Raw genomic sequence first — 23,400 nt, 5'->3', positions numbered from 1 at the left:
TAGATCGGGAAACGTGTACTTCCACCACACTGATGTGATAACCTGCAGATCTACTGGAGTTAGATCGGGAAACGTGTACTTCCCACCACACTGATGTGATAACCTGCAGATCTACTGGAGTTAGATCGGGAAACGTGTACTTCCCACCACACTGATGTGATAACCTGCAGATCTACTGGAGTTAGATCGGGAAACGTGTACTTCCCACCACACTGATGTGATAACCTGCAGATCTACTGGAGTTAGATCGGGAAACGTGTACTTCCCACCGCACTGATGTGATAACCTGCAGATCTACTGGAGTTAGATCGGGAAACGTGTACTTCCCACCACACTGATGTGATAACCTGCAGATCTACTGGAGTTAGATCGGGAAACGTGTACTTCCCACCACACTGATGTGATAACCTGCAGATCTACTGGAGTTAGATCGGGAAACGTGTACTTCCACCACACTGATGTGATAACCTGCAGATCTACTGGAGTTAGATCGGGAAACGTGTACTTCCCACCACACTGACGGGATAACCTGCAGATCTACTGGAGTTAGATCGGGAAACGTGTACTTCCCACCACACTGATGTGATAACCTGCAGATCTACTGGAGTTAGATCGGTAAACGTGTACTTCCCACCGCACTGATGTGATAACCTGCAGATCTACTGGAGTTAGATCGGGAAACGTGTACTTCCCACAACACTGATGTGATAACCTGCAGATCTACTGGAGTTAGATCGGGAAACGTGTACTTCCCACCACACTGATGTGATAACCTGAAGTGTTCAAAGTGGTTGCTTGCACTTAACTGCAGGAAAATATGAAAGACTTGTCAGATGTTTAAGTTTGTATCATATGATGTTTCCTTGACTGAGATACATGTTACGTCACACGTGACTGAAACTTTGGATTTGCTGTAGACACCCACAAGTATGATAGAACAAACCGGGAAGTGTTGATGTCATTTGGTTCATCTAATAGATAACTTGGCAAGAATGCTACTAATTTCAAAGTTGAGAATATAAAAGTTCAGACATGTGATTATTTCTGAGGGTACGTGTCTATTTGAAAAGTTGTAGATTTTGACCCAAGGAAAGCCCATGGTAACGTCACAAAGTTGAACAAATTATATGTTTCAATTACACTGGAGAACATAATAACTCAGATTAAAAGTGTTTGTGAAATGTATTTCCAGGTCGTAAACCCATTCCGTATTTTACACAGCAAGTGGCGGGGACCAAGACTACAGTTAGTCTAAAAAGTCAGGTCGTTATGAAATAATATACTGTGTACATTTCCCCACCGTCACGCCGAAGATACCCCACATGGGTACACAGTGTGGAGCCCATTTCTAGTTTTCCCCGCTCTGATATTGCTGGAATATTGCTAAAAGCTGCGTAAAAGCAAACTCACTTACTCACTCACAATGACTCAGTATGTGACAGGTTGTAGATTTTAAATCAAAGAAGGTTCATAGTGATAAACACAGTCGTTCAACACAGATAGTGTAATCTACTGCTGCGGACAATACAGTGTTATCGGTGTCGCCCCCATCTCCACCCCACCCCACCCCCTCCACACACACACACACACACACACACTCTCTCCTTTTGAGCTGACATGTGTCACGAGAAGCACATAAGGTAAGTCCTTCAGTTGTACAGACCTTTCCCGAGCATACTCAGGAATCTATTTGAAAAGTTTGAACCAAAGTAGGTTTAGGCTGATAATGTATTCATATTTGTTGAGAAAACAGCGTAGCCACTGTCGTCCACTCCTTTTCAAACCGACTCCTGCCTTTACCTTCAGTTGTACAGACGTTTCCCGAGGAATCATGAATACGTGAACAGTTGTATAAAGGCGGGTTATTCATTACAGTGAAGGTTACCCCTCACTCTGAATGTGTGTGTGTGTGTGTGTGTGTGTGTGTGTGTGTGTGTGTGTGTGTGTGTGTGTGTGTGTGTGTGTGTGTGTGTGTGTGTGTGTGTGTGTGTGTTACATGGAGTTAGATCATATAATGTGATGAAAATGAATGATGAAACTGGCTGTGGATACGCCACAAATACTCCGCTTCAACTCCCAGAGAAAACACAATAACTGAGGAATAAGAGAAAATAGTATGGATGTTAACATCTTCTTTATTGTAGACACAACCTTCGTCAGGTGAATGAGGGGGCAAAGAAATACATAATGAGATGCAGCAAAAAGATGTGTAGTGCTACTAAAACGGTGGAAAGATTTACAAATGTGTGGACAGTGAGCATAATAACGTAATCAATGCTCCTTGTTAGTACTGTCAGAACTCAATCGTGTTTGTTTTATAACAAAAAGCCATAAATCATGTACAGTAGAACACCTGTTAACCTAACAATGTTATCCCATCCTTGGGACTATAAAACTGCAACAAATTAACTCAAAAATCATAAAACACACATCTTCGCGCACAAACAAAATACTGAAAACGTAAAAATAGAAAGTTCAATCAGAAAACAAAATAGTGACAAATTGGTCTTAAGGCCAATCAAGCAACTACAATAATCCATTCTAATATGACAAACACTGACCACTGCTGTCACAATGCTGCGAAATATGGGGAGTTAAATATAATGATTCCATTGAAAAAGTCCACGCTATATATTTAAACATTTATTAGGTGTTGATGATATGCCTCTAACAAAGCTATTTTAGGAGAAATTGGTCACACTGGTCCCTTTGTTTCATCTCAGTGAAGGGCTGACAAATATTGGATAAAGCTACTTCGTATGATTTCGAAAAGATTTACCGTTCAATGTTATAACATGTTGAAATGATCGGATGATAATGGGAAAGACACTTGGGTGTCAGATATAAGAAATATTCTATTTATGTCTGGTTTCCCTTGATTGGATATCTCAAAATGTTGGAAATGACAAGTTATTTACCTTTATCCTTAAAACAGTGATTATATGGCATATTTTCAAAAACTGGCACTCTCAAATATCATCCTCAAGATTTCTGTGTCATTATGCAAATATAAAATCATTACTTATTCCTGAAAAATATGTATCCGAACTGCAGGATAGATCTTGAAGACGCGCATTCTGTAAATTACGAGTATCACTCCACAATTTTAATGTTAGATTTTTTAGAAAGAAGTACATGATAAAAAAATTAGTTTATGTCACTTTTGCTATGTCGAGGAGGAATTTCATGTTCTTTTCATTTGTGAGCATTACCAGTCTCTTAGAAGCAAATACCTCCCTATGATCTCAACTGTGTACAAAGATGAACAACACATGAAAAACCTCTAAACTCAAGAAATAGCAATATAATATTATCTGTTTCAATATTCCTTAAAAGATTTTTAAAATTAGACGGTAATATATGTATGCATATTTATATTTCCACGTGACTGTGCAATGTAAAAATATCATAACAACCCAACTGTATTATAGGCCATATGGCCTGAAATAGTGAATTCACATCTGTCTGTCTGTCTGTCTGTCTGACAACGCTAAAGGTCAAATCCCCACAGTAACTAATTACTGAAAACATTGAAAATACCGTGCGAGTAGCACGGACATAAACTTCATTGAATAAAACATTTACACTGACAAGGCCGGGACATGTCAGGCCCTTGAACCTGTTGAACACGATGAGAGGATTTTAAAGTGCACATGACAATCGTAACGATTAGGTCGTGTCTGGTATGCGTCTCAAACATCTATGTTTAATAACGGGAAGTTTTTCTTCAGCATTTGTGAAAGGCGAGTTTAAAAATTTACAACAAATGCATAAAAAAAGCAAATATGACAAAGTCATGAAGCAAAAGCTAAACAGACAATTGAAATAATCAATAAATCCAACATTCAATTGATACGTTTGTCAAATAACGATGGCAACTATTGCTGTTATAATGCAAAATATAAAACCCAACATGTTATAGCAGTAAAACCTCAATAGAAACACAACTGTCAATTTACAGTGTTATGAAACCAAACGCGACATAAAATTAATCAATTAAAACACCCAGCCTAGCAAGGCCGGAAGATGACAGTCAATCAAACCAAGCACGAACTTTCACAGCGACCACAAACAATAAAAACAAGATGAAATAATATGTATGTGTGTCTCTGTGTGTTGTGTGTTATGAAAATTATAGCATGTTATTTTCGATTGTTGAAAAAGGGATACTTCTTTTTCTATTCTACTTGAACTAATCGCCGGCAAGATGTTGTGATTCTAATGGTCGTCTACTCGCTGCGTTTTATCTATACATATTGATACTATGCTAAAATGGAGACAAATATTTCCCTGCTCTCTCAGGACGTTCAGCAACATAGTTCCGCATTAGTTTAGTGTATGTGTCGTCATCAACAGCAGACGGCTCTGATGTAGCACAGTCTGGTGCAAAGCATCTTTGGCAACATCGTTGACTGCATCGTCACAGTCTGGAGCAAAGCACTCTGCTATAGCAACATCGTTGACTGCATCGTCACAGTCTGGTACAAAACACTCTGCTATAGCAATATCGTTGACGGCATCGTCGCAGTCTGGAGCAAAGCACTCTGCCAGTACAGGCAAGTCCGGGACAGCAGCCCCTGGTACTGAATCATTTCGGTTCATGACTGGCAGCTCACACATGATGGCAACATCTTCATCTCTGATTTCACAGTAGTCCGGCAACACCTGGTCGTAATGGCTTGGCGCTGCGGCTTGATTAATGCTCAGGATCCCGTTCCCTCTGGGAAAGACAATATGTTTGTTTGATATATAATGACATGCTCTGCTGTCAGATGGTGTCCTGTAAGTAATCCAGTCGGTCCAATTTAACTTTCTATCTCACACTATGCACTTCTCTTTCTGCTTTTGATGGAAACATGACTTGACAAAAGTTTCAAAGCTTCTAAAATTAATTTACCCAAATATACCCATGGCTCCTTATACAGGTTGACCCTGACGTGATGATCACCTGGTTTCCTCAGAAACTCACTCCATTTCAAATCGTCTCACAGTGGTGACGCGTCTTTCAACACTAGGAATCTCGGTTTTCCCCTTATCAGTGAAACCTTTGTCTGGGCACCTTTCACAAATGATCGCAAAAAAAACAAGGGCAAGTGATAAGGGCAGTACGGCTGGGTCAAAGAGCAAACATGCAAAATACATTACAAAAGCTTGACAGCATAGTTTAAACCATACATATTTATCTTTGAATTAAAACTTTAAATGGCTATATTAACTACCGGGCAAAAGAAGTTATCACTTTAAAAATGATTGTATAAAACAAGAACGCTGGTACAGGTTTGAACTCAAGCAGAAAAACATTCACAAAATCGCAACATGGTCCCGATAACAACGTAGCTGTCCGAAAACTTCCTGCGAATCGTGCATTTATTAAAAAGTGAAAAATTGTGGGACATTGGTCCAAATGCACGTGGATGATTGTGGCATAAATACCGATTTTGGACAGAACAAACATGCACGCGCAGTGACAGAAAAACTTAACTAATATTCCACGACTTACGTATTAGCAACGAGACAGTGCAGTCGGTATGGCCAATATTAGCAACGGGGGCTTCACAACGTCAGCTGGCAAGAACCCTAAACTGCAGCCAGGCCACGGTCAGCAAATTGATAAACAGGTACCAGAAAACAGGGCAGACTCAAGACCGCCCATGATCGGGAAGAACAGCAGTCATGACACCAAAAGCCTTGACCCGTCTACACCGTCAATGCAGACTGTGTATGAACTGCACGTCAGTGGCAGGGACGTGACTAGTAGAGAGAACGCTCGTTTCAGATGAAAGTCGGTTCAAAAACGATGGTTCCAATTTGTCGACGAAGAAGAGGGCGACTGGCGCCAAACTATGTTCGACAAGTTCATCAGTTCGATGGAGGTGGCGTCATGGTATGTGGTGGCATAACATGACCCAAGCCTGCCCAATTTTGGGAAGACCAAGAGTCATACATCCAGCAAATAGCACTAGGACGGCACAAAAACACACCATCAATAGAAGAATATTCCTTCGCCGACTTGGTACGGCTGGTATAGTAGTCTACCACCCCTTCTGCTGAATGACTCGTCAACGCCATGCAATGGGCTGTTACAATGACTGTGCGTCGGTAACAGCCACGTGACTGCGAGACAGTGCTTCTTACAGATGAAACTCGGTTCAGTCTGTTGGTGGCAGTGTTCTAGTTTTTTGGCGTAGAGGAGAGCGACTGGCACCCAACTGCGTTCAAGAAATTTATCAGTTCATGGCCTCATGGTAGGGGTTGGCATTTGTGACAAAGAACAACAAGACTGGATATCATACGAAGAAATCTAATTGCGCAGTCAAGACCTTTTGTGGAACCCTGTATTCAACAACAGCCAAGAGAAGTCATTTTCCAGCATGACAACGCAAGGCGTCACACCGCCAGAATTGTTCGACAATACCCACACAACGTTAACATTAACGTCAACGTATTGCCTTGGCCAACACGTTTCTCCACAAATGAATACAATTGAATATCTCTGGGATCATCTGGATCGTCAGCTGAGACAGCGTGTACCACCTCCAGCGAACCGACAGGAAGTTGAACAGACTCTCTTGGACTTATGGAACAGGACTTCTTGCTGACGTCATCCACCGACTGACAACGTCAGTGAGGAGATGAGTGTTGATGTGTATGGATGGCCAGGGTGGGCACACTCGCTATTGGTCGCGTGTATGGATGGCCAGGGTGGTCACACTCGCTATTGGTGATGTGTGTATGGATGGCCAGGGTGGTCACACTCGCTATTGGTGATGTGTATGGATGGTCAGGGTGGTCACACTCGCTATTGGTGACGTGTATGGATGGCCAGGGTGGTCACACTCGCTATTGGTGACGTGTATGGATGGCCAGGGTGGTCACACTCGCTATTGGTGACGTGTATGGATGGCCAGGGTGGTCACACTCGCTGTTGGTCGCGTGTTAACTTTTATTTTGCCTGGTAGTGTATGTTTATCGTACTCATTACTTAGCAATGGAACTTATCAAAACCTCCAATCAACTTACTATATGGATACATTCAACTCCAAGGAATTATTAAATGACAAATCTAAAAGTGATATGAACAAAAAACTGTGACCTCCGCCAGCTGCAAAAACATCCCTGACTCCTCACTGAGTTTATCATACATTGAATATAACGTTGAGATATTCCGTTCCATTCTCGATGTCCCAAACATGCTCTATAGGATTGAGGTCTGGACTCCTGGTGGCCCAGGGTAGGGTTGCTGGCGCCTTTTGACAGAGGAAATCACCAGCGGCAAGTGCAACAACCATGTCTACCCAACCGCCATAATAAAATTTTGTTCATTAATTTACCCACAGACTATATCACCAGGCACATAGATGGTATCGACAGCCTCACACTCACCTTGCCATCCCCACACGTCTACGGCAACACATCCCCACCGCCAACAGACTGCCAACCACCACAAACAGTATCGTCGTAGACAGAGTGGCTACTTGCATACCACTGGCGACTTCTGTAAAACAAGGAAAATAGAGTTTTATATAACATAATCACGCATTAAACTGAATTGATCACATAGTTAGACCACTGTTTAACCAAGAGGAATTGTTGCAGTTACCTCGGTTACAGTGTTCCAGTCTCAGACATTCCTCCATGGAACAGTTGGATGTGCAGGTTGAGGCACATCTTCCTCCAGTCAGGTGACAGCCACTGAAACACGTGCCAGTCTTCTGATCGCAGACACCACCAAGACAGACGTTACACGTGAGATGACAGCGTCCTCCATAGAAGCCACGCGCACACCCATCTGTACACCACCCGGTGTCTGACTGACACTTGGAGTTTCTACAGTTAGAACTACACGGAGAAGAGCACTGTGGGCCATGCCATCCCTCGTCACACCCGTGGATACAGTCCCCACTGTCTCTGTGACAGTCACGTACTCCAGTGTTTGGCGCCAGTAAAGGTTTGTCAGTAGAGATGTTGGGGTCTGGTCCACACTTGTCACTGCAAGTCTCGTCACAGAACGTGCCATAAAATCCAGCAAGACAACCCCATGTGCATCCATGTTCACAGGACCCCAGGCAGTGATCACAGGAATACCGACAGTTTGGACCAAAGTATCCAGGGTGGCACTGTCTGCACGATCCTGTCATCCTGTTGCAGGACTTACATCGACTGGAACACGACCTACAGCCAGTCCCGTAGTAGGAGTCTACACATCCAGACACACAGAATGAGCCCAGCTGACAATATCCTCCATCACAACCACCTGGACATGCTGTACAGCTACCTCGTGGACTGACACAGGGTATGTTACACCGAGGGCCTTCATATCCTGGGACACAACCATCAGTACAATCACCTATACCAGAGACTGACAACCGACATGAGTGGTTTCTGCAGGTCTTGCTGCACAATGACGTGCACATCAAACCGAAATACCCAGTGTCACACCTTGTGAGACAACGTCCATTTTTTTCTGTCACATTCTGTACAATGCTGGTTGTCACTGCAATTGTCGCCTGAAATGGAAATGAGGTTTTAATAAACCACCAACTTTACTGTCCTGTGCCAGCACAATGAACATGGAGAGAGTGTCGTGAAGCAGTGTTATTCACTGTGTAACATTGTACCTGTTGACATTTAGTATGTCCTGTGCTGTAGTTAGACTGTTGGTTAGACACAGACTTCCGGTTAATACCGCATAGGATTCAGATTTGAAATCAAACTTTACCCGTTTCACACACTCATGATGCAACAATGTGTCTTTATCACAATGTGGACTAGAGCACGCAGACAAATACACACACACACCCGCGCGTGTCTCACTAAAATAATTTGAACGCGACGTTATCATAACATCAGAAATAACTTATGTCATTGATGTTTGTAAACAACTGTGTATGTTGAGTCAATTCTCATTTCTCAGTGCATGGGACATTAATCAACATGCGTCATTTATCCAGCATACCCAAATACTTTGATCGTAATTAAGACTGCAGGAAATAATCAGATGTATAAGCGAACAGCAAGCTTAAACTCTTACCTTTAGAAAAAAGTTATGAGATACACCCAACACAATAACTTCAACAGTGTCATGGTGTGTCCAGATATCTCACGCAATATGAATACAATGTTGGAGTTGTGTGTTACTGTAAGGCTTTCCCACACACTGAGTGTGAGATGTTAATTTGTCCTTATACACAGCGAGTGACTCACCCGCTAGCAAATTTGTTTAATTGATTTAAAGCAAATGTCAGTTTTTTCCTTCTGAGCAGGAAATCGGGGTATCGGTGAACTCGCGCCTTCGAAGTTTTAAATTGTCAGCCCAAAGCGGGAAGTATTTTCTCAAACTGATACCATCGGAACAACATTTATTCATTTAACAAATGTTATATTTGGGATTACACTTTCTCAGTAAAGTGCAGATTCTAGCACTTTTGTTTGGTTGAGGCCCATCCGGGATTCGAACCCACACCCACAGAGTGAGGCACCTAATCTCCAACACACAAAGTCAGCCGCCTAACCCGCAAAGCCACAGCGACATCAAACTTGGAATATTTTGGTGCCATGGTAATTGAGGTTTTATTACTGTAATATACACTAGACGCCAAAAGAAACGTTACCCTCCTTCCTTAATGACGGAGGTACCTATCTTCAACTGGCGTTGTGATGCGTGGACGGCCACTTCTTGGTCTGCCTACGGTGACTCCAGTCTGTCTGAAGGCCCTGTATAAGTTTTCGTGATACGGTGGCATCCGAGGGCGTTGGCAACAGCACTGTATGTCGAACCAATCTGCACCATCCCAATGGCTTTTTCTCTCTCTTCAGCAGTGAATCGTGGCATATTTCTCGTACTTGAGTATCATATCATCTTTTCTAGGCTCACTTCATACCCTATCATTCTACATGTGAAATGGATTCAAACATGTGAATATGGATGCAAAATTGCTTGAAAATTGCTGCATTTTGGAAATTGATACTTTGCAAGCAACAATGTTACCAAAGATCATTGTAGAAGTTCTAAACATTTTTCTCACGATATCAAGTACACGTTTTACTTGTTTTCACTAATGCAAATCAGTAGAAAATGTTTTAAAAGACTGAAATCATATGAATGATTATACTACAATTTTACACACTCTACAACAGTTGTTTCTTGTATTAATAGTTGAAAGTGGTGATTTTAAATGGTTTATGTTTGTCCCAAAGCAGAATTTCATTTCAACCTTTCTTTTGGACATCTAAATTACTCTTATTGGTTTATTTCGGCATGGACGAAAATAGGACAATTTACTTCTTCTGAAAAAGATGCATTTCACCAAAATATGAATGCATTTGAGGAATTTTTTTCGTGATTTGCATAAAGCTGTGTTGTTCAGCTTTCTTGTAAACTAATACCTTCTACCATATCTTTGATAGTTTTTAAGTAATTCATAAAGGTAGAAGAGTAATGTTTCTTTTGGCGTCTAGTGTACATGTACTTTAAATAGAAAACAAAGAAACTCGACATGCTGTTTTGGAGTTTACTTACTGAGTGCAAACTGATTCAACTGATTCAAACACCAGGACATCTCTGCTCAATTACAGCAAAATCATCACTTTACAAATTTCCAAAACACGATTATCCAGAAAGTGTTTGGTAGAGGCTATTAAAGCCACTGTAAAGTGAAATGTCTCTATCTGATGTGACCACCGTGAGCATCGATAACAGCTTGGCAGCAGTGATCCATAGAAGAGAGGAGATGCCGAATGCTGTCTTGAGGAATGTTTTGATACACTTACTGATGTGCTGTGTGCAGTTCTTGTAGTGTCTGAAGTGGCGGATTACGCTGGCGTTAGCGTCGATCAAGAGTATCACATAGACGTTCAATGGGGATAAAAAAATTGGGACATCGAGAAAGCCATGGTAACACCTGAACGTTGGTTTGCTGAAGGAAGTCCTGGGTCCCGTTCCTCAAAGCGATCGTAGCGCTAAGGTGATTGTAACTCCCATACTTTAACATAGACTTACGACAGTCGTAGCGCTACGATCGCTTTGAGGAACGGGGCCCTGGTAAACACGTGAACGTGGTAGTAATAATGGTCATGTGCGTAAAGCGTAGGTCATAAATGTCTTAAAGTTAAGCAATACAGAGCGCGGAAAGTCCTTGGGTGGGTGACCGTGTTTGGCACCTCGACTCCTGAGATTCCTGTCCCACAACGAAACATATGTGATACATGTGGTCTCACCTTAGACAAGTGAATTTGTTCAAAGTTGTTCACCCAGCAGAAAATGGGTACCCGGTTTCATAAAGCCATATGACAATTAACCTTCTAGCGCCTCACAGGCAACTTGGGTTATCCGGGGTAATAATAATCAGATTATGATTACAGCGTCCAGTGAGCAACTAGACAGATGTATACTAGGCGCTATATAAATGGATTGTTATTATTATTGTAACGTGAGGTCGAACATTGTCATACTGGAAAGATCCACCGTTAACTCTGGTGAAGGGAACGACGTGACGTTGTTCAAAATAAAAGTCTCTATAGCGAACCCCATTTAATGCACCTGCTTCCTGCACAAAGCTGTCCGGCCATTATGATGGATACCTGCCCACACCATGACACTTCCACAGCCAAATGTATCGACCTGCTGTACACAGGTTTCGGCGTAACGCTTGTTCCGACGTTTGTATACACGTGGACGTCCATCAGCACGTTTGAGAAGAAACCAAGACTCATCTGAGAACAAAATTGTCCACATCTTGCCCGCGGCCATCTCACACATTGTTTGACGTTCTGCCGGTGACGTTACGTCGAACTGGTCTTCTGGCAAAAAGTCAGGTTTCCCGTAGCCGATTGCACACTGTCTGTTCGGAGAATCGGCGCAGTCCAGGATTTGGATTGTTGTGGATGATGTGGCCGTGGTACGTGAACGAAGATGTTTCAACCGGATGTAGCGACCCTGGTCGACCTGACCCGGGTCTGTCATTAACACTCCCTGTATTGTTGTATCGGGTCAGTAGGTTTGAGATGTTCTGTCTGTATTGTTGTATCGGGTCAGTAGGTTTGAGATGTTCTGTCTGTATTGTTGTATCGGGTCAGTAGGTTTGAGATGTTCTGTCTGTATTGTTGTATCGGGTCAGTAGGTTTGAGATGTTCTGTCTGTATTATTGTATCGGGTCAGTAGGTTTGAGATGTTCTGTCTGTATTGTTGTATCGGATCAATAGGTTTGAGATGTTCTGTCTGGACACGTCGAAGTGCATTGCCACCTCATTCTGCTATGCCGTCCGGCCATACGTATTTCATGTTGGGTGCGTTTTAGCGATTCGCTACAAATGTGAGTGTAACCTTACGTTTCTGTTCAACGTTTCTACTCTTTTAAACGTTTTGTCGTCTGCAACCATTCCCCCACATCTTTGGATTCAGCATGGATTGGTTTGTGTCTAATGTTTTCCTAAAATTCAAATTTCAAAGTTTCTTTTTTTAATAAGTAAAAAATTATAACCTGACAGCAAGGGAGGTGAGGTGAGGTGAGGTGAGTGAGACACTGCTCTCTGTATGTCTTTGTATCATATACATATCATGTTGACTATCTCGTTGAAAGCTCAACATGTTAAATATCCCAGGTAAAGTCTAAAACCGCTTTTGATAATTAGAGTTCGGTTCAGGTTACATTTTTTTATGCTGTTATTGTCCAAGAAACGTTTCTTTTTGGTGCCCTCGGTTGATAGTTGAAGATGGTGGACAACGGACGCAAGACAAAGTTCAGGGGTGTATCTCGAGTAATATATACTCTCCAAAATAAGAAACGCATATAGGAATTTCAACTGTAGTTTTAACTTTATTTTGAAACATCTTGTAGGCTTTATGAGTCAATGAAATATAGCGAAATTGCACACTGGGAATGCAGACTTATCCGTCTTTGGCACCAACTCGAGGAAAGTCAGTTTGAGTGTCACATGGAGATGTGTGGTGGCGCTGAAGTCAATACCTCGTGTGACCACCGTGGGCATCCAGAACTGCACGGCATCGCCTCGGCAACGAACGAATAAGTCTCAGAATCTCGTGTTGCCCAATCGCAGCCCAGTCTGCCTGTGCGAGTTGCTGAAGTGTCTGGGGCTGAGGGTTACGGCGTCGCATCCGTCTGTCTAGGGGCATCCCACAGATGTTTGATCGGGTTTAAGTCCGGTGATCTTGAGGGCCAGGGGAGCACATTGATTTTGTGGTTCTGGAGGAAGTCTCTAGTGTGACGTGTTGTGTGGGGCCTGGCATTGTCCTGTTGAAACAACTCCCTCTGGCGACCAATGATTGGAAGGAGGTGTGGGCGTAGGATTTCGTCACAGTACCGTTGAGCTGTCAGGTTGCCCTGGATCATCACCAAATCACTTCTCCTACGGCAAGTGATCGCTCCCCACATCATAACACTGTCCCGGCCGAATCTGTCCACCTGGGGAACGCTAGCGTCGGCGAAACGTTCACGTCGACGTCTGTACACCCGCGTTCTTCCATCGCGTCGTTCCAATAGAAATCGTGATTGATCACTGAATCAGATTCTAAGCCAATTCGGTAGGTTCCAGGCCTGAACGCTGGTGCACCATTGAACTCGATGTCGACGATATTGTTGTCGAAGCACAGGACCAAAATAAGGTCTCGTACATCAGCCTCTCTCAACCTGTTCCTGACGGTCTGTGCAGAAAACCTCCTCAATCCGGGTATTTGTCGAGCCGTACTGGTCCCCGTAGCTGTTCGATGACGCAGATGATCTACCCGGATGTAGCGATCCTGCGCCGCAGTGGTCGCTCGAGGTCGCCCACTACGAGGGGATCTGCTACCACATTCAGCCGGCGATATCTCTCCCAGAGCCGTGAAATGGCGCTTTGGTGAACATTCATGCGTCGGGCAACTGCACGTTGAGACTGACCAGCTTCAAGCAAACCAATGGCGATATGACGGTTGGCTTCACTTAGACGTGGCATTTTGCGTTTGTCAACAATATTTAAAATACAGTGAATAAGCGACAGACAGCGATCAACCTTTTATACCCATCATTGAGACTATCTGATCCCCACTTTTCACGTGCATTGCATGTGAATTGTGTATTCTGTGATACTACAAGCCGAAATTGAAAATCATGCTGTTAAATCCGTTTTGTTGTGATGTTTCAAAACATAAACACCATAGGACTCATAAACAGAGCAAAACCTTTTGCAAAATGAATCACGTTTTAATTCATTGCTACATGAAATTGCTATTTTCATGATGCGTTTCTTTTTTGGGAGAGTATATAATAGAATTGCCATTCACCCTGATGTGAAGTGAAGTGACCTTTTCTGTTTTGTATTCGCTTGCTTTAAAAGAAGGAATATAATTTTGAACTGAGATTGAAATCAAACGTCCTTGATCAAGGTCACTAGGTACACGACCACAAGTCGATTGGTACTGTTTTCTTGAAACCAAAATGATGAACCGGAATAAGATTGTACTGCATCTGAGTTGAATTCTATCAGATAATTGAGGTCATGCGTATTTGTATTCATTTCCAGGTCCCTCTGGTAGTAAAACTGAAGGCGTTGCTTTTCTTTGTCTTATCAATCAAATCTTTATTTCTGATACTATGAGGCCACGGGCCTATGAGTACAAAAACACCTCATCGGTGCAGACATGAAAGAAAATGATAACAATGAAAGCATGTATAATATATACAATCTTAATATGACAAAATTGATTTCCTTTTTTCGAATGCATAAAACAGATATTTAGCAGTATTCAAGGAAATGTCTTCATTTTTGGATGATAACAACGAATTGAATTTTAGTATATTGGGAAAAACATAGAATTGTGACAAAAGATATTTACGTCTTAATTAGGTACACGACCACAAGTCGATTGGTACTGTTTTCTTGAAACCAAAATGATGAAACGGAATAAGATTGTACTGCATCTGAGTTGTTTTCTATCAGATAATTGAGGTCACGGTTATTTGTATCTGGTGAAGAACTTTCATTTCCAGGTCCCTCTGGTAGTAAAACTGAAGGATTTGCTTTCTCTGTCTAATATATGCACATGATCACATCTACATAAAGTTCTGTATTTATGTTAATAAATGTCACAAGATGTGGATTTGTCATGTTTCTGTCACAACAGGTGTTCCCACCACTGAAAGCAACTTCGATGATGAATCAACTTTCAAGGATGTGGATTATGTTCTTTACTGCTCTGTCAGCCTGTGAGTACCTCATGTCAACGACTAAGTTTTGCTGATAGAAGCTTCGGTGAAACTTTTAATAGACTTTTGGAAATACATAAATGATTTATCTCACAGGCAATTTCTGTTTAAAGATGTTGACATGCATGAAGACAACAAAATATGGATTTGAACACTGACACCATGTATTGCCCTGTTTCAGCCATAGCTGTTCAAGACAACAGTTTGTGTGAGTGGGGGAAATATGGCGAGCACTGCAACTTGACTTGTCCTGTGAACTGTGCCCTAGTTCCACCAAGTAATCTTCAGCACTGCAACAGAGACACGGGGGAATGTTCTGCGGGATGTCTGGGTGGTTGGCATGGTGATCTGTGTGACCAAGCCTGCAGCGCCACCTGTCCAGAAAGGAGATGTAACCAGCAAACAGGGTTCTGCACACTTGGCTGCAGTGGGACCAACATGGACCTTTTTTGTAACCCTATAACAGGTAAGGCAAGACGCGGTATAAACATTATATATATAAACTTGGAATGATAGAAGGACGGGGAAAACTCGTTATGTGGTCCAGCAAACTAAAGTTTCAGGAAAGCAAATGTTCATAAATTAATTGTTAAATATCTGAAGATTAAGAGATACCTTGTGATAATGAAATGTTTACACTAAAAGACGCCAGAATTGCGTGATGTTTTGTGATCACAATACTGTGAAAGTCCCGGTTAGGCAGTTGCCCCAACAGATGTTTATCCTTCTGTGAAAATCCATTTATTGGGTTTAAATCGTAAATTATATAAACTGAACCATTTATAATAGTGACAAATTTCCATCGTGACAAGAGAATAAGAATTTAATAGGACTGCACGGAATTACCGGTATACCGCTTTTCAAACGATACGCATTGAAATATTTTTTTTCTGAGAACCTGTAAATTGTGTAAAAAACATAAACGAAGATTGTATGATCATCTGTATAGTTTAAATTAAAATCTACACAGTCTACACAGACTTCCATTCACAATGTTTCCTTTCGTTATTCAATGACAAAACGGCATGCTGTAAAAGTTTAAACTGTATAGAAAAGAAAATAGAATCCCTGACTATGCTACCTAATGTTGGGATTGCTGTTGTCAGAACCATAACATATACATGTATGTTTGGGAACTTATAATGTAGAAAATAGGATCGACACGCACAGTTAGTGGCACTTACTGTCAAACACTTTAGCTCCCAATATATCGCAATACCTACCTACTTACCTACCTACCTACCTTACCTTACCTAACTACCTACCTCCCTACATACCTACCTACCCCCTCCTTACCTACCTACCTACCTACCTACCTTCCTACCTACCTACCAACAATACATTATAGGTTTGGGAGTCAGTAACTGGAGTAGCGGAAAAGCTTTCAGCTCTTGTTCTGTGAACATCTGGTGTCGTCATTATTTGACATCTCAAGTAAAACATATTGATCAAATATTAATTTCTGTTTAAGCAATACAAGTTGACATTTCTATCTACATGGTTAAGAAAACAACAACATGTCAAGAATGTTTGGGTTAGTCTCAATGTGCATGCCTCTGTTAAGTATAAATGTCAAATTTATCATAGATTTCGCTCATGAAGAAAACTAGCAAAAAAACGAGATATCGTTGTACAAAGGTAAAGAATTAGAATGCACAAGTTCGTACAAATACTTGGGAATGTTCTTCAGTAATTATTTATCTTGGACAGCACATGTTAATTACGCTTGTTTGCAAGCACAAAAGGTCATGATAGGTATCTTTAAACAATTAAATGTACTTTGACACATAGATATAAGTTCATACATTAATATATTCGATGCCCCAATTAAGCCAATTTTATTGTATGGAGCCGAAATATGGGGTTTGAATTATTACAATTATGTCGAAAGAGTTCAATTGAAAGCATGGAAAAGATTTATTGCTGTTAAATCCAATACGATGAATACAATGGTGTATGGAGAATGTGGTAAATACCCGATGCACTTATTTTCAAATATCAGAGTTATAAAATACTGGTTAAACTTCCTATAGTCTACCAAAGAAATGTTACAATATGATGATGCTATTCGATAAAAATGGACACGCAAATTGGGTTTCTTCTGTTAGAAATTTTCTATTTTCGAAAGGGTTTGGTTTTGTATGGAATGATCAGTAGGTTGATTTCTTTTAGAACTAACACGCAGATTAAAAGATATCTATTTGCAAGAATGGTTTGAAAAGTTATCACTTTCCAGAAAATGTTTGTATTATAAGATGTTTAAATATACTTTTGACGCCGAAATTTATCTGTCATGTCTAAACGTAATCAAGTATAGGATAGCGTTAAGCATATTAAGATGTTCTTCACATGATTTATTTATCGAAAGTGGAAGATTTAAAAATGTGAAAATAGAAAATAGAACTTGCAAAGTGTGTGATCTTAACCAAATAGAAGATGCATTTTGTTTTAATTTGCCCTGCTTATTATTTCCTGAGAAAGTTGTATATTAAGAAATATTATTGTGCCTATCCAAACCTTTATAAATTTTCAGCATTGTTAAATAACAAAAACCATACAATACTTCAAAACTTGTCCATGTTTGCTTACTATGCAATGTTGTTTAGGACAGAATATATCTCAGAACACAATCTAACCTACAGTTGATTATTTTTTTTTTCTTCATGTATATTACATGTCCGTGTAAATATTGATTTATAAATGTGTTGTACTACAGGACTGTGGCCTTTCAGTACCGGAAATAAATATACACATAAAGGGAGACCACTCGTTCCTTAGGTATCCATACACAATCTGTTTATGATATAGTCGGATATGTAAATTCTTATGGTTGTATAATGGGTTTTGACTCTTCTATCTCATAAGTATGTACTTTGTGTCCAGAGTGTGGTCGTGGCTGGTATGGAGATACATGTGAACATCCCTGCAGCAGCAACTGTGTGGAGGACAGATGCCACCAAACAACTGGAGTCTGTGTACTTGGATGCCGTGGGACTTATGCTGGAGAGGATTGTAACATCACGAAAGGTGCGAATTTTGGTTAGCATATGTGTACAAAATGAGGTGAATATTTAGCTGAAAACCGAATTTTTGAATGCGTAAATCGATACATCGTTGTGAAATCAGCAAATAGTTGACAACTACCACGCTGTCCTAAAACACACGTTTTGGTCTGCAATCACAAAGGACAGTAACATGGTCTTATTTCACGACAACAGCAACATATAATATGAACAAGTTTATCTTCGCAGAAACAAGGTAATTATACAACTACAGCACTCACATCTATTTGCAATGTTCAAATATTAAGATGATGGTTTCCTTGAGATTTCCTTAAATTTAACAAACGACAGGAATTACTTACCAATAAATCTGCGTGGGTGCATTTAGACATTTCCGACATGCCGACAGCAATTATCTGCCTATCAAAACACATTTTATTCCATCAAAATATTGGTAATGAAGAAAAGTTATAATTATGTTACTATCTGATCTCACAAGGTCCTCAGAACAGTATTGCATTAACAATTAACCAGCAGTTTGTATGAGCACTGTTGGATTTGTCCAGAAACCTCTTGGCCTCCAGCAGCTGCGAACAACAAGGAAGGAGGAGGGGGCGTGATTAGCATAAGGGTTCCTGTGTTCCTGGCTGCAGCTATAACAGTCGCACTTGTGGTCGCAGTCGCTGGCGCTGTCGCTCTCCCAATCATCGTGTTATTGAGGTAAATATATTTTATGCACTAGGTAGCAATTAGATATCCGATTTATGAAAATATGTGTCCACGGGATTTCAAAATATCCTCCCACAAGCATCGAAGGTGCATACCCATTCCTGCAGTCATAAATGTTATCGTTCAAAAGTGTAAGTTCACTTCAGTATCTAGAATACCAAGTTATATCAGTTAGTTTGTCTCCCAGTCCCAAACGAAAGAGCAGTCCCACTCAAGACCAGAATGTCATGACTCGGGTAGTAGTGGTAGAAATGACACAATAAACCAACTTAGCTCCATGTTAAGTCTATGGGAGTTTTATCATCCTCAAAGTAGAGATGCGGACGATACTTCCGGCGTCACGTGGTCGTATGCATCTTATTGGGTGGAATTATTATCGAAAACCAATTGCTATGACGCCCCCACCGTTTGGAGCAATCAGCGTATGCCAAGTTGTAAATCGAATCAACCCACTGGACAGCTTATCGGGACCGGAAAAGCTAGCTGGATGGGCTGTCTGTCTATATGAACAACTGTAATCTGATATCAGCCCATATGTTAATTTCCACAAATGTGAGAGAATGGCTGACCAGAGTTGTGTTGAATATGATAATACAGTTATTCACCAGAGTTGTGTTGAATATGATAATACAGTTATTCACCAGAGTTGTGTTGAATATGATAATACAGTTTATCACCGGAGTTGTCTTGAATATGATAATACAGTTATTCACCAGAGTTGTCTTGAATATGATAATACAGTTATTCACCAGAGTTGCCTTGAATATGATAATACAGTTATTCACCAAAGTTGTGTTGAATATGATAATACAGTTATTCTTTCTGATCCACATTTTTCTGAGTATGTACACTTATTTTTGACTTGCACCATACGTCCCTGTTTTGTTTCGTTTTGTTACGGGTGTCCTGTCAGCTAGTAATTTTTTAAAGAATGAATCTAAATTTATTCATATTGTATGACTGCTTATATTACTTTCACCATATTGCGTAAATGTAAGTCAGCAATAAAGAGTGAGTCCACGATTTCGGCTGCATCGTAAGCATGGTGACAGTTGAATACTCCGCACACCTCACGTGGACGGTTGATCTATTGCCTACACTGGACCTGGATGTTGTACACTAACCAATGTCTCCTGCACACATGGTTTAGTGGATCTGTGATAGTCCAGGTTGACGGTATGATTATGTCTTGTCCTGCATTGCGCACATATTATACGGTCACTCAAGAGATCCACATTCTAAAACAAATATCTCCTGTTGCAGAAGGCGGAGAGACCAGAACAGGTAAGATGATCCTTAATGGCAGCATGTAGTACGGGTTGTACAGTCAGCAGTTCGGTAGTCAGACATTGTATAATTCAGGGGATCTTCCGCAGTTATGTTCAACCAGTTTACCTGAATTAGTTGTGAGGAGGGATCATTTAATTAGTTTACAAGTTTTCATATCAGTAGTTCAAACAAGGGAAATAAATCTGTAGCGGAACGATGTAAAATGCCCCCTTTTCTCTGTTCAGGTCACCTGAATAAACGGCTCTGTTTATGCTGTGCGTGCGTGTGTGTGGTAACGTGGTCATCAGTGTGCTGGTGTATGATTGAATTATAGGACTATACATATTGACGTTGACGTTCACGTAAACTAATGCGATTCTTACTGTTGAGGCCACGTGTTATACTCGTGCGGTTCCAAAGAATGCTGTGGACATGTTTATGAAACGAACCCGTGAACTTATCACTTGTTTCTCAAATTGATTCAAAATGAAATGATCGGCCGAGGAAAAATGAGACTTTATGTATTTTATTTACACAACACGGAGACAGGCGTACAGGTAAACATTGATTCACTTTGCATCTACATTGTAAACATTGCTAAGGGCTTTGACAGGCACCGAAATATATTCTAGTGTTATTCTAACGTTTGTTTGTTTATGTACAAGGCTCACATAATATTATCAGTTGTAAACCTTGAAAGAACATTTAGCAATTAATAGCAAACGGAATGTATAAATTTGCTACATTGTCTTACTTTCAGTTCACAAGAACGATGTAAGTAACATATTTGTACTCTCTTAAAATGTTTTAATTGACTACAAGTATACAGTAACATGAGCAACAGATCACTTTCCCAAATCACACCTAAAACGTCATGTTACGCGTGTAAGTACTACGACATATAGTTGTCCGTTTTAACCCCTGACCCGTGACGATCCGGGTTAGAGTTGATCGCCAGCCACCCACGTCTGTCGTAACAGGCGACTAATGGGATCGGGTGGTCAGGCTCTCTGACTGGGTTGGCACATTTCTCCATATCCAAAGTACGTATGTCTATGTTCGTGGGGGGCGGTGGGGTAGCCTAGTGATTAAAGCGTTCACTCGTCACACCGAAGACCCGGGTTCGATTCCCCACATGGGTATAATGTGTGAAGCTCATTTCAAGTGTCCCCCGCCGTGATATTGCTGGAATAGTGCTAAAAGCGACGTAAAACCATACGCACTCACACACTATGTTCGTGATGTTGATCGCTGGATTGTCCGGTCCAACCTCGATTATTTACACACTGTAATATTGCTGAGTGCGGCGTTGCACAACAAATCAACCACCCAAATCTTTAGTCTGTGCCCATAAATCTGATATGTTTTGTCCACAGCAACAGCTGACGGGGAAGGTTTGCTTGGAGGTAAGTGCCGGCTGTCCAGTCGATTTAGGCCCGTGAAGATCCGGGGTAGAATAGGTCTTCAGCAACCCATGTGCTTGCCATAAAAAGGCGACTATTTTGTCGTAAGAGGCGACTAACGGGATCGGGTGGTCAGTTTCGCTGACTTGGTTGACACATGTCATCGGTTCCCAATTGCGCAGATCGATGTTCATATTGTTGATCACTGGATTGTCTGGTCCAGACTCGATTATTTACAGACCGCCGCCATATAGCTGGAATATTGCTGAGTGCGGCGTAAAACTCACTCACTCACTCACTCCAGTCGATTTATGCAAATGAGTGAACAACTTTAGTTCACAGTTAGCATGGGCAATCAGTTTGAATATTAACGTCTACGGGCGAAATTAGATGTGTGTGGAAACCTGTTTATTCACATCCCCCTATCACCCCCCCCCCCACTCCACCCCCTACTAGGGTCCATGCAGGAAGCGTGTGTACTATAAGTCCCCATGGTCCCATGCATGGTGATCTCACTACAGTTGTTGCGATCTATAGCCCGTTTATATTTTGTATTGTCTTTCATAGTAATGATATCTTAGATTTTTATACTAGCTTTACGCTTATATATGTGACATTCTAGTTATTTTTACTGTCCTTCGCCGACAGCTTTTTATAATTACCATATTTTTTTATGCAATTACAACTTGTTTTTAGTCACGATATGGCTTCACTCACTCACTCACTCACTCGTTTTGGGAATAGATATGTTTATTTGAAATAATCTGTTTTGCAGGCTTTGGAAAACACACGGAGTCAGGATCTTCACCCAATGAGAAGCCCCCGATAGACACTTGAGCCTTGGGTGAAATCAGACACGAGACAGTATGAATTTTTTTCATCGACATTTGAAGAAACTCAGAAAGAATAAATGAACAGTTAACATATCAAGTGCGTAAACTGTTGTGCGATAATAATATTTCTAAGTGTTGTGCAGATACTCAGAATATAATATGAAGACACAGTTTTAGTTTTACTATAATTCATCTGCAGATTTACTGAAGGTGAAGATTTGCAGAAAACAGAAATCTCCGCATTGACGAACAACAACCACAGGAGTACATCAACCACAGGGGTACATCAACCACAGGAGTACATCAACCACAGGAGTACATCAACCACAGGAGTACATCAACCACAGGAGTACATCAACCACAGGAGTACATCAACCACAGGAGTACATCAACCACAGGAGTATATGTTGTATACAGTAGGGTTGAGCAAGAAAGTCGAATATTTTGTTTTATGACGTAATCACAAAAGTGTGTGACCTTTTTATTTTGATAATGAGTTTTGAACCCTAAAGCCTCACCCCCTTCGGGATGAGTCTCCTCCAGGCCAAGGTGTGTGACTTTTAGGTTGACCTTAGTGGTCTGTGAATATTATTCAATTATTTCATGTATAAGAGTGGTATGCAGTGGCGTAGCTACAGCGTAGCACAAAAAGCAGGTACTTACACTTTAAAATTGAAACAAAATGTTGTGATTCAAGATGGGGTGGTTTCTTGTATGGTACCGTGGCACCCGAACGCAACTTGCCTAGCGGATTATTTATAGACAAACATGTTTTGTCAACAGTATGAAATAAATTATGTCTGGAAATAGGCCGAAATCGTTTATTCAGTAGGAGATATTTTTTATTTATTATTAGATATTTACATATCGATCCTATTACTGATCATAGTATTATTTGCAACCAGTGCTTTGATTGGTTGAAATGAACAACTTCCGAACAATTCTTCGACAGTAACCAATGACA

At 41.0% G+C, this 23,400-nt stretch overlaps 2 protein-coding genes across 2 annotated transcripts; one reads left to right on the top strand and one right to left on the bottom strand.

Annotated features, from left to right (window-relative positions):
• Positions 1 to 4,326: 4,326 nt before the first annotated feature.
• On the bottom strand, positions 4,327 to 9,132 carry LOC124257288 (multiple epidermal growth factor-like domains protein 10). Its single transcript, XM_046691301.1, has 4 exons — positions 9,032 to 9,132; positions 7,601 to 8,507; positions 7,384 to 7,495; positions 4,327 to 4,720 (listed from the first exon to the last, which is right to left on the bottom strand). Exons 2-4 carry the CDS (start codon positions 8,412 to 8,414, stop codon positions 4,327 to 4,329), a joined length of 1,320 nt encoding a protein of 439 aa, XP_046547257.1. The 5' UTR covers positions 8,415 to 8,507; positions 9,032 to 9,132.
• A 360-nt stretch (positions 9,133 to 9,492) lies between these two features.
• Positions 9,493 to 22,914, top strand: LOC124257272 (multiple epidermal growth factor-like domains protein 10). The gene is made up of 9 exons (XM_046691292.1): positions 9,493 to 9,558; positions 15,119 to 15,200; positions 15,382 to 15,666; positions 18,084 to 18,227; positions 18,769 to 18,922; positions 20,195 to 20,215; positions 20,961 to 20,974; positions 21,577 to 21,606; positions 22,379 to 22,914. The coding sequence occupies exons 1-9, from the start codon at positions 9,556 to 9,558 to the stop codon at positions 22,438 to 22,440; spliced, it is 795 nt and encodes a 264-aa protein (XP_046547248.1). The 5' UTR covers positions 9,493 to 9,555; the 3' UTR covers positions 22,441 to 22,914.
• Positions 22,915 to 23,400: the final 486 nt, after the last annotated feature.

This window comes from Haliotis rubra, unplaced genomic scaffold, assembly GCF_003918875.1.
Source record: "Haliotis rubra isolate DU_JTF1 unplaced genomic scaffold, ASM391887v1 Scf655, whole genome shotgun sequence".
NCBI lineage: Eukaryota > Metazoa > Mollusca > Gastropoda > Lepetellida > Haliotidae > Haliotis > Haliotis rubra.
The sequence above is the reverse complement of the archived record's forward strand: the minus strand, read 5'-3'. Positions and strand labels throughout refer to the sequence as shown.

Bases quoted from the DNA above. Each gene is read 5' to 3' on its own strand.
- LOC124257288 (XM_046691301.1), bottom strand. From the start codon at position 8,414: ATGTGCACGTCATTGTGCAGCAAGACCTGCAGAAACCACTCATGTCGG. The intron at 7,496-7,600 runs GTAACTGCAACA...CTTGTTTTACAG, and splicing joins ACTGGAACACTGTAACCGAG to AAGTCGCCAGTGGTATGCAA. The intron at 4,721-7,383 runs GTGAGTGTGAGG...TGTCTTTCCCAG, and splicing joins AGACGTGTGGGGATGGCAAG to AGGGAACGGGATCCTGAGCA.
- LOC124257272 (XM_046691292.1), top strand. The intron at 15,667-18,083 runs GTAAGGCAAGAC...CTTTGTGTCCAG, and splicing joins TTTTTGTAACCCTATAACAG to AGTGTGGTCGTGGCTGGTAT. The intron at 18,923-20,194 runs GTAAATATATTT...CTCCTGTTGCAG, and splicing joins CCAATCATCGTGTTATTGAG to AAGGCGGAGAGACCAGAACA.